The sequence below is a fragment of the Sapajus apella genome, unplaced genomic scaffold (assembly GCF_009761245.1).
Source record: "Sapajus apella isolate SASKATOON/1434 unplaced genomic scaffold, GSC_monkey_1.0 scaffold128, whole genome shotgun sequence".
NCBI classification, from domain to species: Eukaryota; Metazoa; Chordata; class Mammalia; order Primates; family Cebidae; genus Sapajus; species Sapajus apella.
In genome coordinates, this window is record NW_022437068.1 from 1,543,862 (window position 1) to 1,564,068 (window position 20,207).

Below are 20,207 nucleotides of genomic sequence, written 5' to 3' on the forward strand. Positions count from 1 at the left end.
ACCGTGCCCGGCCAGACTTAATCTTTTGATGGAAATCATAGAGTTCCACAGAGATGATTAGAATCTCCAACCAGTGCATCTTGAAGCTGGCTGCCACGGCCACTCATGCACCTTCTCTCTGCCCATTCAGGAGAGAATTCTCAGCATTTGTGCTCAAAAAAATCTATACTTTTAGTCCATCAGAGACTTCATGTTTGTCATGCATGCACACTCACAACCTCTCCACACATATGCCCACCCCTCACACATATCCTGCTTCTGAGAAATGCAACTAGAATTTCCCCCAGAGAAGAGATGAAAACCCCTGATGAAGAAATTTAAGGTCTAGGAAAGGTAAATGACTTTCCTTAAGTCACATAGTTCAGCACAGAACCAAAGCTAGAACCCAGATACCCTCAGCTCTTCTTCCAGTGCCTTCAGGTACACAAGTATTTGAACAGGATTCAAGGTTTAACTCCTATATGTCATTCACTGTATCCAGTGTAAGTAAAAGGTTGCCCCTTGGAGCAGCCTTGAGAACTTCTCAGTGACTACAAACCTTTGGTTAGTTCTATACAAGGGAAGTCAGAGAGAGATCATGTCATGACCAAACAACTTAACTTTTGAAAAACAGCCGATTGCAAACCTGAATAATTGGGGCATGTATTTTATTGATTGTTTAACCTGTAAGGACAGATATTTTAAAATATAAATTCAAAACCCTTTCTTGCCACTTTTTGCAGCAGTCCCCTACAGGCTTTCTATATCTTCTCTTTCTGAAATAGATGATTTCCAGAGCATTAAAAAAAGAAATAGACATTTTCTTGGTTCAGTAGCTCAAATCTGCTTTCAGAGTGATTTTGTAATACTTAAGCACATTTTGTATGCACATAGTTTCATTTGTGATCTTAGAGGATGTCATTTAAAACTGAAAAGTTATTACCTGTGAAGGAGAACAAAGGAAAAGGAAAAAAAAATAACAAAAAAAATGTTTTTTAACCTGAAAAGTGACTTTATGTTCAAATGGGTATTTTCAACCCTGAGTTGTCAAAATGACTTTTAATTGAAAAAAGGCTAAAAGTGTATTTTATCGAAAGCCAGGATAAACAGTAGATTTTGTATCATTTTAAAAACAACAATCAGCCAGGCATGGTGGCTCACACCTGTAATCCCAGCACTTTGGGAGGCGGAGGCAGGCAGATTACTTGAGGCTAGGAGTTGAAGACCAGCCTGGCCAATATGGCAAAACCCCATCCCTACTAAAAATGCAAAAATCAGCTGGGCGTGGTGGTGGTGCCTGTAATCCCAGCTATTCAGGAGGCTGAGGCACAAGAATCATTTGAACCTGGGAGGTGGAGGTTGCAGTGAGCCCAGATTGTGCCACTGTACTTCAGCCTGGGTGACAGAACAAGACTCTGTCTCAAAAACAAACAAATAAACATAAAAATCAACAATGAAGATTCCCCAGACAAGAGGCATTGGGATTCTTGGCCAGTCACAGATTAAGTGTTATAGTATAAATTGAAGAGAAAGAAGACCAAAATTAGTGAAATACCTTTGGTCCTAGAAGACAATTAAGATGAATAAAAGAACTTGAGAATACATTCTCATTATTAAGCATCTTCAGCTTTAAAGATTTTAGTTAACAAAGCAAGTTTACATAAACAGTTTTCTGAACTGGGATGGCGTTCGGTGTAAATTAGAACTCTCCAATTCAGCCACTTTTTCTCTGTTTTATTTGCAGCCATTCGTTATCTATGACATGAATTCCTTAATGATGGGAGAAGATAAGATCAAGTTCAAACACATCACCCCGCTGCAGGAGCAGAGCAAAGAGGTGGCCATCCGCATCTTTCAGGGCTGCCAGTTCCGCTCTGTGGAGGCTGTGCAGGAGATCACAGAGTATGCCAAAAGCATTCCTGGTTTTGTAAACCTTGACTTGAACGACCAAGTAACTCTCCTTAAATACGGAGTCCACGAGATCATTTACACAATGCTGGCCTCCTTGATGAATAAAGATGGGGTTCTCATATCCGAGGGCCAGGGCTTCATGACAAGGGAGTTTCTAAAGAGCCTGCGAAAGCCTTTTGGTGACTTTATGGAGCCCAAGTTTGAGTTTGCTGTGAAGTTCAATGCACTGGAATTAGATGACAGTGACTTGGCAATATTTATTGCTGTGATTATTCTCAGTGGAGGTAAGATTTGCCTTTTGATCTTTCTGTGAGAGAGGATGGGAGGATGGTGGGATGGCCAAAAGAATTTTGGATTTCCTTAGTATTAGTCTGCGTTCATTGTCACATTAAGTGCCAATGGCATTATGCCATGAATCGTCACTACATGTGCAAAACACTGTACCAAGAAAGAATATCAAAGATTTCTGCTGTGAAGGCTGTGGGTAACCCAGGATCTTCTCCTTCATCCCACACAGTATATTTTTTTCCAGTCAAATGCCCTCTTCTCCTTTTCCTTTTTCCTTTCTTTGTTTCCATCTTTCTTTCCAGAAAGGAAGATTAGAGGCCAGTCTAATCTCTGTTTCCTGTGAGTAATGACATATGTAACTTTGCTTAAGACATTGTTGACTTGGCATAGAGAAGGTACTACTAAGTGTTTCTGGTCAAATTATGCTCCTGCCCTACCATCAGTAAGATACTACTTTGAATTGCTTTTCCAATATCAGAAATTAGGGAACACCTACTGACCTCCACCCACTCTCTTGTGTGGATTCCTCTGATGGCACCCTTAAAGTACCTTTGTGAGGTAGTTGGTTGTGATTAAGAATGCAATGTGAACCGAACACACAACATAGAGATAAACTGAGTTATTTAGCAATTTGTTGTATTTTTGGCCTTGCAAGTATATTATCTGACTAACCAGTTCCAAAAACCAGATTTTCTACTGAGTGTGACTTTTTTCTTTTCTTTTTTTTTTTTTTGTTGTTTGTTTTGGTTTGTTTTGTGTGTGTGGGGGGGGCAAGGCCTCACTCTGTCACCCATACTGGAGTGCAGTTGCATGATCATAGCTCGCTGCAGCTTCTAACTGCATTTAGTAAGCTATGATCATGCTACTTCATAGAGGTAATACATGGCCATTTTACAGTTGGGCTCAAGTGATCCTCGCACCTCAGCCTCCCGAGTAGCCAGGACTACAGGGGCACACCAACATGCCCTGCTAATTTTTAAAATTTTTTTGTAGAGGTGAGGTCTCATTATGTTCCCCAGGCTGATCTCAGACTCCGGACCTCAAGCAATGTTTTTACCTTGGTCTCCCAAAGTGCTGGGATTGTAGGCATAAACCACTATGCCCAACCTAAACCTTACTTTCATTAGCCTCTCATAAGAAGGTTTAACTTACGTCTCTCTGGATGAAAATTGTTTCTGAGTAGCAGGTTTTCCTGTTGAAGTGGACTTCACGTGAGCTTTTTATATGTACTCTACAGTGAATCCTCTGTATCTGAAAAAGCCATCAGGGGATAGTGGTAAACTGTGTATAACTGCACACTGTATTATAAAGAGCATGATCACTGTGTAGTCTTTTGTTGTCCAATTGAAAGGAGAATGTTTCTGAAATCAGGTGCATAGTGCAGTAGTCATAAGAATAGCAAACATTTATTTAGTACTTGTTGTGTGCCAGGCAGTGTTCTAAGCACCTCATGCATATTTATTCAATCCTCACAACAATTCAGGGAAGTAAGGGCCATTTTACAAATGAGGAAACCAAAGCACTGAGAGGTTTTCTCATTTGCCTGAGGTCACGTGTCTAGCAAAAGATGGATCAGGATTGTGAACCAGGCGTGCTGGCTCAGACTCTGTGCTCTTTACCATCACATCATGCAGAATACCGCCCTTTAAATGCCTAGGGAGCAAATAGATCACAATATGGTGTAGTTTACCTTTAGAGCCACAAGTCCAGGGTCAAGTTGTGATTTGCTTTAAAATAACTACTTGATATTATGTTTAATAGAACAAACATATACTACCTGGCATGGTTTAGTATCTTGACCAAATCTACCTAAATTAGTCCTTGACTCTCTAGTATACTTTGTTAATTCAGCAAAAAAGGATGAGATTCCAATATATAAGAGGTTTGTCAGAAGAAAAATATTAAATTTTGAAAAACCAGATTAGAAAAACGGTTGATATTACTTATCTAATATTTTATTTTACTTTATTTTATTTTTTGAGATGGAGTCTTGCTCTTCTCGCAGTGGTGCGATCTCTGCTTACTACAACCAGGTTGTCTGCCTCCCAGGTTCAAGTGACTTCTGCGTCAGCCTCCCTAGTAGCTGGGATCACAGGCATGCAACACCACAGCCAGCTAATTTTTGCATTTTTAGTAGAGACAGGGTTTTACCATATTGGCCAGGCTGGCCTCAAACTCCTGACCTCAGGTGATCCAACTGCCTCCACCTCCCAAAGAGCTGGGATTACAGGCATGAGCCACTGCACCTAGCCTATTTATCTACGATTTTAAGGCACATTTTATTTTTAATAAAAGTTGGAAATATACTAATATTTAATTGATTTCAAATATTTTTCCTAAGCTTACTATATATCCCATGTCTGTTCTTTTCACTTAATCAGTTTCCCATATCATTACATACTCTTTATTAATACTTTTTGTTAACTTTTTAAATAAAAGTAATACACGGTCATTTTATAATTGAAAGAGTCCAGAAAGTATAAGTGAAAACTAAAGGGCTTTGCACTCGGGATAAAATATAATTAACAGAGTCCTATTTTTCCTATCAAGAAGTTGACACGCACACTCACATATATAGACATATACATACACGTATGTGTACGTTCATAGCAGTTTGTATTCCTACCCACAGATACAAAGAGAAGCATTTGAAATGAGCCACTCAAAGATACTCAGTTTTGACTAGGCAAGGACTAGACAAGAAGCAGTCAGGAGAATTCTGGGCTTTATGAAGTGAGATCTGAATCTTAGGCATCTACGTTATAGAGGATAAGATCCACCTCCCCAGTTATGCTTCATTAGAATAAGACAAAATTTCTCAATTAGTTTTCCCTCCTATTCCAGATTTTCCATTCAGCTAACCAAGAGGCTTTCATCTACTAAACAAATTTCTGATCCTACCCAATCTTAACAAGAGTGATTATTTCCTCCTCTGCAATTTATTCTAAAGTCTATCAGTTGCTTTGGTTCAGAAAGAAGTGCTTTTGGTCGGGATTCAGTTGGTCTCATTCCGAGCTAGCTTTGGATTCACAGAACTTCATTTCAGCAAAGGCACTTAGGGCCCCAGACTAAAAGAAAGATGAACAAGTTGTGCATCAACTAAGAGCAGGTGGGGGTAAGGAATTGGGGATTAATGGGGGTATCCCTAGAAGACTCAAAGAGGAGATTTTTAGATGAAAGTAACTGATTTGACTCAACTCAGTATTTGCTGGGGAAACTGGAGTTGCTACCTAAGATTGCAGCCATTCAACTTCAGCCTTAAAAACTGCTGATACCATTTGATTTGGTATTTAGATTTGCCCGGGCTTAGCGTCTCTGCTGTTCACTCAGCTCTCAAACCAAGCTGCTGAGAAAGATGACCTAGTTCTTCTGGAGTCTTTCTCTCCTAAGTTTGGGGGCAAGAATTAGACTAAATAAAAGGAACAGCAACCTATTCTAGAACCAAAGTTTAGGACTTGGTACCTTTTCGAGAACATTTCACGTACATCCTCTCATTCGATCCTGACAATGCTCCTGGGTTTTTAATTCTCATTTTCACAGAAAGAAAAGTGAGGGTCATAGACTTAAGCGATTTGTCTAAGATCTAACAACTAGTGCCACAGAGGAACTAACATTGAAACCAAGGTGTCCTAACTGTCCCCTCTGGTGCTGGCCAGTGGATTGTGGTCTGTACACTCACTCCTTGTGCTGGTGGCCACAACCTGCTCTCTCTTCACCGTATCCCTAAAGTAGGCCCATAACTAGAAGCCAGGAACAGCAGTTCCTTGGTCATCATGGTAAACAATAGCTTTCCTTGCACTCCCTAGTCTTACGGACAGGCTGGGCGGCGTCGAGAGTACTAAAACTGCCTCCAGCAAAGGCATGTTTGCAACTGGCGCCGCAGCATCATGCCAGCCACCCTAGCAAACTCCCAAAACCTACCCAGCAGCCAAAGCCAAGTGTAAAACTCAGTGAAGCTGACAAGCCCCAGGACACTCTGGTGGATGTTTTGCCCCCTTGAGTGTTTGCTGTTTTGTGAAGAAAAAGTCTAGGCGAGTTCCAGCTGGAACTTTGCAACAGGCAAAAGCTCTTTTTGTTAATTCAAAACAGTTTGGAATCCATTTCAGTTCTTCCTAAGCCTCCAAGATACGGGGGAGGAAATTCACTGGATTTTACAATATATTTTTCAAGGCAAATTGCCATCAGTGTCCTAATGACAGAGAAGCTGCCGATATCACTACAACGGCCATACAGATGGCAAGTCATCCAGCCTCCTCCTGTACCCTCCTGAGTCTGGCTTGGTGATGCAAACCACCTTGAGGGCAGCTCCTTTTTCCAGCAGTCCTCGCACTGTCTCTTCTCTGTGAAGCCACTTTGGATGGCTGTTCGTGGCATGATCGTTGGCTTTTCAGCTGTTGAGTGGGCAAGGAGAATAGGGTAGAAGCAGGGGAATTGATCTCACTGCTATGCATTTATACATCAAAGAGGAGCAGATATTCTATGTTAATTGGATCATACCTAGGTCTATCAGGTCAGTAACCTGGGGCTCCCCCATGCGTCATCCCAGATAGATAGATTTTTTTAAATTTTGTTGGAAGTAAAGTAGAATCACAGCCAAGTGCTAGCCCAGAATAAGTTACTCACAAATGTTTGTTGAGTGAATAATCATCCAAAATAATAATAATACTACCTACCATTCATTGAAAACTTCAGTATGTGAGAGAGTCTGTGCTAGACACTTTATTACATCCATAATCTGTTTTTTGGGTTTTTTGGTAGGAAGACTACATGGCTGAATACATGGTCTTTTATTACCTCCATTTTATAGACGGAGAAAATGGAAACTTAAAGAGGTTAAGCAGTTTGTCGAAGGTCACAGAGCTACTAATTGATGAGGTCACGGTTCAGCCAGGTCTCTCAGACTTTCAAACTGGTGCACTTAACCATTAGACCCTACTGCTTTTTGTGTATTGAGATGTAGAAGCATCTCAATTAATTACTTCTTTTTTAGAGTTCTTTGGTGGTTATCAAAAACTGCCTATTTCCGTATTGCCTCCAGATATTGTAATTAAGAATTTCTAAGGCCAGGCACAGTGGCTCATATCTGTAATCCCAATATTTTGGGAAACCGAAGTGGGAGGATCCCTTGAGCCCAGAGGTTTGAGACCAGCCTGGGCAACATAAGGAGACTTCATCTCTACAAAAAATACAAAAATTAGCCGGGTGTGGTGGCGCATGCACCTGTAGTCCTGGCTACTCTGGAGGCCGAGGCAGGAGGATTGCTTGAGCTTAGGAATTTGATGCTGCAGTGAGCTGTGATTGTGCCACTGCACTCCAGCCTAGGCAAGAGAGTGAGACCCTGTCTCAAAAAAAAATAAAAGAAAAATTCCCAGATTATAGTTCAGATATTACTTATTAATATTAAAAGCCCTCCTTGAGACACCATTTTAATCTAACAAAATTACACCCTAGGTTTTGAGAATTACTTGGAGAAGGAATAGGGGCTGGTGATAGGGCTGAAGACTGGCATTCTGGTCTTAAATTTGTTCAGCCAGCAGGCACCTGGAAATTATGGTACTGTTTACAGAACTCCCTGCAAAAATGGACAGTAAACTTTAAATGACTAAGTAAATACATCTCTGTTCAATCAGATACCATCTTATACTAGGTTCTGATATAGATAAGTGGTTACAGAAAAATTTATGAGAGGAATGTTAAATTATTGAAATACCATCCAGTCCCTTCATTTCTTCCTACCCTTCAGAAACAAACACAATAACCCTGACGCAGCTGTCACAGCAGAACGCTCATTCCAGCTCCCAGAACACCAGTGTTCCATTGGCACTGAGTTTGAGGAGCACTGGGTTTGGAAGTATTGATCTCTCTTCCCTGTCCCACAGCCGCCCTTCAAAATCTTGAGACTGTTCCCAGCTCTAAAATGGAAAGTGTCCTCTTCTCTCTGGAACAAAAGGCAGCGTGCACTTGCTCGAATAGGCCGATGCTTTCCTGGAGGAAACTCCAGCTATGGAGCCTCTGATTCTGTACAGCCCAGGGCCTTCCATACCCTCTCATCTGTTAGCATCTGCATTCCTAGTTAACTGGAGAGGAGACCAAACCCAAAATATCACAAAACATAGATATTATATATGCTGTATACAACACACTTTCTCCCACCTCTCCTGTACCAGCTAAATATTTAGCTCCCTTATCCATAGAGTTTTTTTGGATAAGACAGGCTGGTGCCTACATGATGAAAGTTGTTTTTCTCTCTTTTCTTGTAGTTTTGCAAATAAACAAGGATATCTGCTTTCTCTTGAGCAGGACAACAGCCAAAGAGTATTATTGCATAGTTCCTGTCCCCTATCTGGGCTATGATTGTGTCTGAGAGTAATAGCACTTATTTATTAACTGGAGAAAAATTTGCAGGCACCTATGTTGTTTCTGCCTAGCTTGTGAGGCTCTCTTTTCAGACCGGCCCTCCTCAGCTAGTTGGCAGAATGGCTTTGAATAATGACTCGCTTTGACTTACCTAGAAATGTCCCATTAGTTCACTGTTTTCATAACCCCATAGACTTGGTTTGACAAGGGTGAGGTTTATTTATGAGTTCTCAACTGGCATCCAAATTCTAAAAACCAGAGAGCTGGGGGCGGGGATAGAATGATGGGGAGAAGATGAACCATCCTAGAATCATCATCTGGTACACTTTAAACATCTACATATACAGGGCTTTGTTGTTTGTAAAATATAGAAGCATCTTTATCTGTGACTGCTTGAGAAATAAAATTCCTTCCCCAGCCCAGGCATGGTAGGCTAGGATCATCCCAGTGAGTGAGCAAGCAATTGGATTTGACCTCAGAGACCTACCACGGGATCGAATGCTGAGTCATTCCTGTCCCCACACTGGCAGTCCTGGAAGAGGCTCAGTCAGTCAGTCAGTGGGCTGCTTTCTGGAGCACTTTATCATTTTGGGCTCTCATAATGTGTGTTTAAACTCTGAGTGACCCCAGGCAACCTTCCAGACTGGCACAGTCTACCGAGACATTCAGACAGATCATCTGCAAGTGAGGAAGAATGAAACCCAGCACTGGTTCAAGTCACTCCTACAGAGATACAGGTAGTGAAGGCATCACTCTGTCCTACAGAAGTCTTTGGAGGGCTCACCAGTGTCACAAGTAGGTGGACCGGAAGAAGCAAGCTGCACAGTGCAAATCCCTGGAATCAGAGGGACAGGAGTTTCAAACCCCCACTCCCTCTCTTCCTAGATGCGTGCTTGCAGCAATTATTTACCTCCCTGAACCTTAATTTCCTTATCAGGACCCTGAGCAAACCAAATAACATGATGTGAAGCCTCTGGCAAAATGCCTGGGACATATTCAGCACACAGTAAATGCAGTAAATGCTAATTTTCCCTTTTGCCCTGTAGCAGCACCACTCAATTCTGCCAGTTACATTACTTGAAATGCCACCAACAGTGATTGTTAAGATCCCTTATTACAATATAAATATGCCTAGGAGATATCAGCTAATCCCTTTATCAGCTATCACTTTAAGTGGATTAGGTGTGGATTGAGAACAAAACCCAGAAGGAAAGAGATACTGGAGGAAGGGGAGGGCCTCCAAGTGACGGGAGGATTCAGACGTCCTGGGGCCCCTGAAGGAGACAGGGAATGGCAGGACTGCTGGATTCCCAGCCTGCAGGAATTCCCATGAACTTCTTGGGAACACCATGTGATTAGACCATACTTAGAGAATGTGCCTGTGTTCTGAGACCACAGGTTCTTCTCAGAGACACTGGGAAGGAGGAAAGCAGGGGAGTGGAGTGAAGTCATACCTGGTAGCTTTTAACTTCACTTACTGCCCTTGGTGTGCTGTTGACATTTCCAGAGGTTGAGGGAGTAAGGAAGGGTAGGAATTCTTAGTCTTCCCTTCTCTCTTCTTTTCCCTCCTTTTATCCTGCCCAGAGCATCGCAGGGTAGAGCCACCAGATGGATTCAGGGCATGGAGATGGCAGGTTAGTGGGAGACTTGGAATGGATCATTCTTCCTATTTCAGCACCACCCTTCTTCCTCTACCTCCTATCCCACATTTCCAGCCCAGTCAGATTCCTTCTTGGACAGAGAAAGAGCAGAAATGTACATACATCATTCGGCTTAAGGGAGGACTACAGACTGCTCCCCTGGTCCTGACTGAAAGGAGGGGAGCAAACCATGTGGCTGGATGTAAATTGAGTGACCTGGAATGACTAGAACGACAAGGGGGCCCTAACCCCAGAGTGCACAGAGATAGGGACACAGGGGCTTCCTAGGGTGGGACAGAAATTTCAGGTTCCATTTTCACTCTGAAAGACCCGGAAATGGCAGAGTCCACACTCAGTTTCCACTGGCGGTGCTGTCAAGTGGAGGGGCTTTGAACATGGCACACAGAAAAGGGTTGCCCGCCCTCTTACCAGCTGGGCTTGTGTTCTGTTTTATGGTTTGGGAGTTGATTATTGGAGGTGGGAGTGGAGCGTCTGAGATGAGGCAAGTTGAGATGTAATCGCTACTTAATGGGCAGATCCAAGAAAATATTGGCTGGTTTGATTTTATTATGGTTATCCCGCTCCACCATCCCTGCCCAGTCATACATATTATTGTTATCAGGCATAGATAGGGGAAGCAATTAAATGTGAAACTGTTATTTAAACTGGCAAGTGTCAGAATGTTAACCCACTTCTGAGTGAAGACTACCAGCAACATGTGTGTTCACAGCAGAGTGTGCTGGTTACAGATGATCTTTATCTGTTTGTCAAAGTATTTCCAAGCCCTCTATTTTATATCATTCCCGTTCCCTGAAAGCAGCAGTAAACTACATGGTTCCTCACATCATCCACAGCTCAGACCTCTGATTAATTTAAGCTGGCCCTGTTAGCATTCTTATAAATCCCCAGCAAGCGCAGGCCCAGGAGTGGAAACGGGAAAACATCCGCAAATCGGGGGGAGAAAAGACCGAAGAGAAAATAAAAAGGCTGAAAAGAGAGCAATAATTGAGAAAGAAAGAATGGGAAAAATATAGAAAGAATCCAAAAAAATCAGAGAAATGAGAAGAAAGGAAGAAAATGAGGCAAGTTTACAGAACAGTAATGAAAATAGTAATAACTAATTCACCATGCATCAGACACTGTGCTAAGCACCTTCTGTATGGCCCTCAGTCCTCTGAACAACACCATGAGTTAAATTACCACTACAGCTCCAGTTGTTACAGTCAGGAAACTGAGGTATAGAAAGGTTAAGGAACTTGCAAAGTTGTAATCCCAACTGCTGCTCCGCACTGGTGGTGCGCACTCTTGGCCACAGGTTAGAATCGCCCAGGAGCTATTAAAAATCCTGAAGGTCACACCTCAGGCCAAGTGAATCAGAATCTCTAGGGATGGGTCCCAGGCATTCATTTGCTTTCATAGTCTCCCCAGATAATTTTACTATGTAGCCAAAATTGATCATCCCTGCACTAGATGAAGCTCCAATTCGAATTTCAATATGAAGAGGACACATGTATAACTGTGCTAAATTATTTTTTCCTGTCGGTAGGATGGTGGGAAGGAATTGCTATAGGCCACACCGTGGTACTTTGCTGAATTCAGTTTGCCTAATGCCCACGATGATTCTGATGTTGGATCAGAAAAGTACCCTCAAATTCCCAGCATCATTTATTCAAGGGAGTAGTGAATTGGGGCACAGTGGCTTTTTTGTTTTGCTACTGTTCTTAAATCACCTTGCCTCTGTGTCTTCAACTACAGGAATGAGAACTTGCTTGACACCCCAAACATGTCTGCATCAGGCATTATTTTTCTTGAGCTCCCGAATTTCTGCTCTAACCAAGAACAACTCAAAAACCTTCCATTTCCTGACTTGATATGCCACGCACTCCTACTTACACTCCTGACCCCAAGCCCATGGAAACTGCCTTTATTCGAACAAACACAAGAATTATAACATGTTCTAAAGTTCCTCCGCCTATTTCATTCTCTCCATATGCTTATGAAAGAAATGTCATTGTGGTCTTGAAAATTAAGCCCAAACCCAGAAAGATTAGATGATTTGTCCACAGGCACACAGAAACTAAGTGGAAGAGAGACAGGATTCAAGTCTTCAGTTTCCCAATCCACTGCCCCTTAGAACATGCCTGAGAACTTGCGGAGCAGTGCAATAAAGGAAACTTGAGAGGAAGCATAAAAGGAAGTTAAATTGCAAAGTACTGAGTAGCCCTACCTCCCCTCCAGTTTTCAGCCTACACCTGAACTAAGGTCTTTCATTGTCTGTGGATCAATTTACAGCTGCCCTGCAATCAGATTTGTTTTTTTTTTTTTTTTTAAACGCCCTGGGTACAATTGGTTTCAGATTAGTCTCTATCAGAGAGCCAATAGGGAAAGATGCGGAAAGCCTGGAGAGCAGCTCCTAGAATAAAGACGAAACCACCCCCTTCGGGTTTTCTGCCTCTCCTTCAGGAGACTCTGCTGTGGCCATCTGGTTCCCTAATTGAAACACCTCCTGAGAAAAATCTGTGCTAGGGAAACACCCAGCCCAGGTGGGCAGATCTCAAGAGGACCAGAGCATTTAACTCTGTTTCAGATAAGCCCTCCACTTAACAGAACCAGATCTGGATAAGATGGAAGCTTTGTAGATTTGCCCATAATCAACAGTGTTCTGTAATCAATTCCAGGACTGTGTGGATGGAGACCGGAAAGGTTTCTTTCCCAATTCTTCACAGCCTGGGGAGTAGGGAACTAGTAATTGACTCCAGCCTCCTCAAGTCCTAAGTCCTGAAGTCTGAGTCACACACACTTCCCAAAAGGGCCTTCTAGGCAGCCTAGGCCAGCAGAGAGGGCCCTTAATCCTGGCCCAACTCCAGACTCAACTAACCTCAGCAAGGTACAGGGAGATCATCTCAGGCGGGCCTCCTGGGGACAGTGCCTTTGTGGGTACTAGGCTGATGGGGGTAGGGAGAGAAGAGAAAGGCGCCGAAACAGTCTGGGTGTTTGGACGGATTTCTGTGGCACACCTGTGGCACCTGGCTTAGCTCTGTAAAGGACTGAGTGTGCGTGGAGCAGAAAGGGGAAAGAGACTGGGGGGAGCTCTTGGCCGTTTGGAGGGTGTAGGGTAGGGAACAACCCTGGCAGATCTCTTTTGCCCTTGACTAGGGCTTAAAGACCAAAGGAAGCTTTTTTGATGTTTAAGTAAGTCAGGTGTTCTAAGTTTCATGTTAATATGCTTTTCCAATAGATGTTTGAGTGTATTTCTACGGTTGAATTATGTGAATTATGTAGAGGGAATTACAAATGAGAATAAATCTTATAATTTTTGAATTAGAATCTTTGAGATTATCTATTTACTCCAGTCTGTTTTGTTTAGAAGAGAAAAATTGAGCCCAGTGACTTTAATCACTTTACTCAAGGTCACAGAGCTGGTGAGTGAAAGCCTTAAATGTAGAATATACAACTTTTCTCTGCTGCTCTTCTTCCCGTTAAACCATCTTGCTTTAACAAAGGCTCAGTCAGGGGGACAGTGGGACTGATCTGTAAATGATCTAACTTGTCATTGCAGAAAATATACTTACTCCATGGCCACAAAATTTCAGCCCTTCAGCCAAGCTTCATCTATCACATCATAAAGAATAACTTGCCAAAGAGGGGTTTCAAAATCCAAACCAGATCCCTCTCCGCTCCTGGAGGGGCCAGTTCCATGAAACTGCGCCAGAGCCAAGTGTTTTCAGCAAGCCCTGATCTGTTGCATGTTAGGATTTGGTTGTTTGATAAATGAGACCTTGTAGAGTAACATCACCTCCTCAGCCGAAGGGCTGACCCCAGTGGTGCTGCTCAAGAGGAAGGAAGAGGCCGGGCGCGGTGGCTCCCGCCTGTCATCCGAGCACTTTAGGGGGCTGAGGAGGGCAAATCACTTGAGCCCAGGCATTCAAGAGCAGCCTGGGCAAGGTAGAGACCCTGTCTCTACAATCAGTCAATCAGAAGGCGGAGGAAAGAGGAATGGCAGAAATGCTTCAGGAGCCAGTGTCCAGTGAGCAGAGGCCTCCCCAGGGTTGAGTAGTCCCCGCCCAGGAGGGCCCGTCTCAGCACCTGTTTTTAGATGCACATCTGCCTCAGCCTTTGAGATGCATGCATTTGTTAAGCAGGGGAATCCATAGTCATTAAACCAAGGTGCCAGTCTGGGGCCCAGCTTTCAGTGAAGCATCAGTGGCTTTTTCAGTCCCATTATAGCAACTGTGAGGAAGGCCCCACACCCCCAGGGGCCTAATTCTCCAGGCCAGGACCAGATCATTTCTTCCTTCTCAGAATCTGATATTTTTTTGCTGATGGTTCCAAAATTAAATGCTGAAATCTAAAGAGAAAATTATACTTACTCTAGTCAATGGGATATGTTGGAGACCTGAGAGGGAAAAAAATCAAAGTAAAGACCAGTTTCCTTCTTTTTTTTTTTTTTTGAGACAGAGTTTCGCTCTTGTTACCCAGGCTGGAGTGCAATGGCGTGATCTCGGCTCACCGCAACTTCCGCCTCCTGGGTTCAGGCAATTCTCCTGCCTCAGCCTCCTGAGTAGCTGGGATTACAGGCACGCGCCACCATGCCCAGCTGATTTTTTGTAGTTTTAGTAGAGACGGGGTTTCACCATGTTGACCAGGAAGGTCTCGATCTCTTGACCTCGTGATCCACCCGCCTCGGCCTCCCAAAAGTGCTGGGATTACAGGCGTGAGCCACCGCGCCCGGCCCGGTTTCCTTCTTTAGCGGAAAAAAAAAAAATAAGAAAGTTAACTTAGAATATTCAGAGTTCTGCAAATCCCACTCTGAGACCACTCTGCAGTGTCACATGGTTCTCTTGAGCCTCATCTCAGTGGATAAAGGTCACTAGAGTTTATTAGACACAGGAAAACATCGTTTACAGGAGACTTCTTCATTGTGTAGGGATTCTGCCTTCAGGCCTGTTCACCAACCGAGAGAATTATGCTTTTCAATCCAGGGCTCTTGGCCAGAACAGCCTTCTCGCTCATTAACTCAGTCGACCAAATGCTTCCTGTGTTTCAACTGGTGGTTCAGAAAGGATCAGAACCTAGTCTTTGCCCTCTAATACCTCATGGCCTAACAGGAGAGAAACAAGAAAGCCAGAATTTATAATATAAGATAATAAGGAGTAAGAGCAGAGCCTTTGGAACCAGACAGACTTAGATCCAAATGTCAGCTCTGCATTTACTAGCAAGTGGCCTATCTTGGCAAGATACAACTTTTTTCTCTAAGTCTTTACTTCTCATTCTGTGAAGTATAACCTCCTGGGGTTATTGTGAAGATTAAATGGTATATTGTAAATAAGGCCCTTGGCATAATCTTTGAAAAATAGTAACCATTCAGTGAATGTAATACACTAGTATAGTAGTGATTGAGGTGTTTATAGGGTGCTATGGGGGCCCAGAGAAAGGAGATGAGAAGAACAGGAGAGAGGAAGGGTTACTCTTGAGAAGTATTTCAGGATGGCAGCCTGCCAAAGGCTATATTTTGAAGAAATGGTTGAAGTCAGTAAAATGAGTGAAGGGAAGGTGAGAATGTTTCAGGCAGGAGGAATAAAATCTGAATAAGCGCAGAGTCCTGACACAGCATAGGGTGTGTAAGGAACTTGGTGTGGTAACAGATGAAGATGGCTTAACATGGAGCAAAAAGATAATTACAGAAACTGAGGCTAGAGGATGACCGGGACCAGGTCGTAGAGGATATTAAAGGTGGGTAAAACTTATACCATGAAGGAGAGAAGAGTTACAGTTTTTAACATAAAATAAATAGACTTCAAGAGCTAAAATTTGAAATGAGTACAAATGATCAAGTGAATGTCCTGTCTTCTGGCGAGCCTGAATGAAAAAACCTTACCCAATGCAACAAACTTAGTAATTAGAAAATAAAACTTAGAGATTAGAAAATAAAAACTGAACCCCAAACTTTTTACTTGGAAATTTAAAAACATACTTCTATATAACTCTTAGGTTAAAAAAAAAAAATCAAAATTGTAAGACAAGCTGTTTAGAAAAGAACTGTGAAAGTACTATTTATCAAAGCCCATCGGATGAAACCAAGTGACACTAAGAGGAAAATGTAGAGGCTTAAATGCATTTATTAGAAAACAAGAAATGCCAAACTGAATGAATTAAGCATTCAGCTAAAGAAACTAGAAAAAGAAAAGAAAGTAAACCTAAAGAAAGTTTTAAAAAGGAATTCAATAAATTAAGAACAAAACACACAATTTTTAGAAACAGACTCAATTAATAAAACCAAGAGCTGTGTTTTTTTAAAAAGGAAAAAATAGATAAACCCTTGACAAATCAGATTTTTTTTAATAAGAGAATGGACAAATAAAGAGCTTTAAGGGCCAGGCATGGTTGGCTTATGCTTATATTCTCAGCACTTTGGGAGACTAAGGCAGGAGGATTGGTTGAGGCCAGGAGTTCAAGACCAGCCTGGGCCACGTAGCAAGACCCCCACCCCTACAAAAAATTTAGGAATTAGTTGGTTATGGTGGCTCATGCCTATAGTCCCAGCTACTTGGGAGGCTGAAGCAGGAGGATCACCTGAACCCAGGAGTTGGAGGCTGCAGTGAGCCATGATCATGCCACTGCACTGGGCAACAGAGTAAGACCCTGTCTTGAAAAAAAAAAAAAAAAAAGCATTAAGTTGAGGGACATAAATAAAAATAATACATTTCAGATTCCAAGACCATATCGTTTATAACTTTATTCTAATATAAATTACTAAAACTTTACCGTATAAATAGAAAGCCTGAATAGATTAAAAACTATGGAAGAAAAATTAAAGATAGTGATAGATTTATCACCAAGCTCAGATGGTTCTGCAAACAAATTCTAACAAACCATCAAGGAACAGGTCCTTACGACAGACACAGAAGGCAAACCTCTCAACTCACTGTAAAGGCTAGTTAACATTATTACCCAAATAGGCAAAGAATGACCCCCAAAATAATTCTAAACCAATATCACCTACAAATACAAAAACCCTATATAAAATATTAGCAAGTGAGTACAAGGGTATAAAGAACTCTAGTAATGTAATTCACTAGGTTAAGATAAAACCATAACTCTGTAGATACCATATCTCTCTAGATAGAAGAATGTAAAAGCATTTGATAAAAATTCAATACATTCCTGACTAAAACAAATTAAAATTTTAAAACCCCTGGAAACACAGGAGTAAAACATGTCCTCCATAATCTATAGCAAACATCATAGTTGGTGATAAACGATTAGAAGCATTTCCTTCAAAATTAGGAATGCAAATTTATACGGTAAAGTTTTAGTAATTTACATTAGAATAAAGTTATAAATGATATGGTCTTGGAATCTGAAATGTATTATTTTTATTTATGTCCCTCAACTTAATGCTTTTTTTTTTTTTTCAAGACAGGGTCTTACTCTGTTGCCCAGTGCAGTGGCATGATCATGGCTCACTGCAGCCTCCAACTCCTGGGTTGCATTCCTAAATTTGTTGGAAATGCTACTATTGCTACTATTAGTTAATCCCATGTTGGAGGTTTTAGCCAACACACTATGGCAAGAAAAGGAAATGAGAAAGGTTAACACTGCAAAAGAAGAAATAAATAAAGCCACCATTGCTGATAAAATTGTCTTTCCAAAAAAAAAGTAGAAATCCATGATTAAAAGCTATTCTAAGTGACAAAAGTTCAGAAAATTGGAATAGTTTCAGTATACTAAAATCAATTCATTTTCTTCGTGTCAGCGGGGATATATTAAATGTAACAAAAATGAAGAGTCCATTCACAATAGAAGCTAAGAAGTATTTGAGAATAACACTAACAAGATCTACATAAAAAAGTAAAATATTTAAAAGTAACTTAAGTTCACAATTTGCAAATTGAATTAAGAAAACTAAGGAAGAACTAGTGAAAATTACAGTCTTACTACTCAAAAGAAACCTCTATTAAAATGTATCAGTATTTTAAAACTGTGTTTTGTCATTTCAAAATATGCCATATTAAGCAAATATAGCAAAAGCAAATTAAGCAAAAAGAAGATAAACCTTCTTTTAAAAGCATATTTGGGGAAAAAAAATATTTGAAGCTATGTTAAGAAACTGGACGGAAGCTATAAAACATGGATTCATCAGGAAGGAGCAGATGTTGAAAAGGAGATTTCTGGCTGGGCATGGTATCTCACGCCTGTAATCCTATTACTTTGGGAGGCCAAGGTGCGTGGATCACTTGAGGTCAGGAGTTTGAGACCAGCCTGGACAACATGGTGAAACCCCATCTCTACTAAAAATACAAAAATTAGCCAGTCTTGGTGGTGAGCTCCTGTCATCCCAGCTACTCAGGAAGCTGAGGCAGGAAAATTGCTTGATCTCAGGAGGCATAGGTTGTGGTGAGCCCAGATTGTGCCACTGCACTCCAGCCTGGATGACAGAGCAAGACCCCATCTTAAAAAAAAAAAAAAGAAAAGAAGAAGAAGAAAAAGAAAAGGAAATTTCTGAGTAGAAGCATGTTAGCAGAGGAAACTTCATTTGGGGAACAGGATTGTTTTGATGTCATGTTCCATCAGCTGACCACACAGATTCCATCCTGACCAGAAAAAGAAAGCCCCTGCAAAGGGCTCTGATCCTTTTGGTTCTGATTCCATCCTCAGTTCTTACCCACTATCTGCTTACCCTTCCTTCCTATTTAAGATCAGAGCAAAGCAAACCAAAAACATGGGTAAGCTGCTTGGTAAAGCTGCCTAGGCCTCCGAGGCAGGGCCCAGAGGATTTTTTGACTGAACCCCCTGTTGTGTTTTCCATTTGTGCTTCCCAGACCGCCCAGGTTTGCTGAATGTGAAGCCCATTGAAGACATACAAGACAACCTGCTACAAGCCCTGGAGCTCCAGCTGAAGCTGAACCACCCTGAGTCCTCTCAGCTATTTGCCAAGCTGCTCCAGAAAATGACAGACCTCAGACAGATTGTCACAGAACACGTGCAGCTCCTGCAGGTGATCAAGAAGACAGAGACGGACATGAGTCTGCACCCCCTCCTGCAGGAGATCTACAAGGACTTGTACTAGCAGAGTCCTGAGCCACTGCCAACATTTCCCTTCTTCTAGTTGCACTATTCTGAGGGAAAATCTGACACCTAAGAAATTTACTGTGAAAAAGCATTTTAAAAAGAAAAGGTTTTAGAATATGATCTATTTTATGCATATTGTTTATAAAGACACATTTACAATTTACTTTTAATATTAAAAATTATCATATTATGAAATTGCTGAGAGTATCTGAAGACTGAGTCTTGTGTGTTTCCCACCCTAGCCTACAGGCTTTCTTTTTCCCCCTTTCGTTTCCTCTTTCCTCCCTCTCTCCCTCCCCTTCCCTCCTTTCCTTCTTCCTTTATTTTTCTTCTTTCTTTCTTAGACATTTTAAAATATATGAGTGGAACTGCTGATAAACCTTTATTCTCAGTAAATTAATTTTTTACCCAATTTACAAGTTTTCAGAACTCTGCATCTGCTTTAACAATCAGAACTAAGAAGGGAAGGAGAACTTCAGAATCAAACTGCTCATAGCTTGTGTTTTGTAGCTTGGATGTGCTAATATGCAGTGTATCCCTGGGCTTACCCAGAATTCAGTCTTCTTCCACAATCCTAGCGGAGATTTTCACTCACCACCGGGATCCTACTCATATACTACCTTACTAATCAATGCTGCTGCACATCCACAGAGCCAATGGCCAGCAACTGAGCACTGCTAGAAACTCTGGGGAAAGCAGAACTGTTTTAAGATTTGGTATCAGGGCCAGGCACGGTGTCTCAAGCCTTTAATCCCCACACTTTAGGAGGCCAAGGTGGATGGATCAATTGAGCTGGTCTCTTGTTCAAGATGCTGTCTCTACAACAGTTTAAATGTTAGCCGTTTGTGATGGCACACACCTGAAATTTCAGCTACTCAGAGGCTGAGGCAAGAGGATTGCTTGAGCCTGGGTGTTTGAGGCTGCAGTGAGCTGTGATGGTGCCACTGCACTCCAGCCTGG

General features: G+C 41.8%; 1 protein-coding gene across 4 annotated transcripts in view; it reads left to right on the plus strand.

The window, feature by feature from the left end:
• Window positions 1–19,447, plus strand: part of PPARG (peroxisome proliferator activated receptor gamma) — a 142,013-nt gene extending 122,566 nt beyond the window's left edge. For 3 of the 4 annotated variants that reach the window (XM_032262262.1, XM_032262264.1, XM_032262261.1), the window contains 2 exons: window positions 1,724–2,174; window positions 18,998–19,447. In XM_032262262.1, the coding sequence (XP_032118153.1) occupies window positions 1,724–2,174; window positions 18,998–19,245 (699 nt within the window). In that variant the 3' untranslated portion in view covers window positions 19,246–19,447. The remainder of the gene's footprint in view (window positions 1–1,723; window positions 2,175–18,997) is intronic. The other variant, XM_032262260.1, reaches the window with a different exon arrangement.
• The last annotated feature ends 760 nt before the right edge of the window (window positions 19,448–20,207 follow it).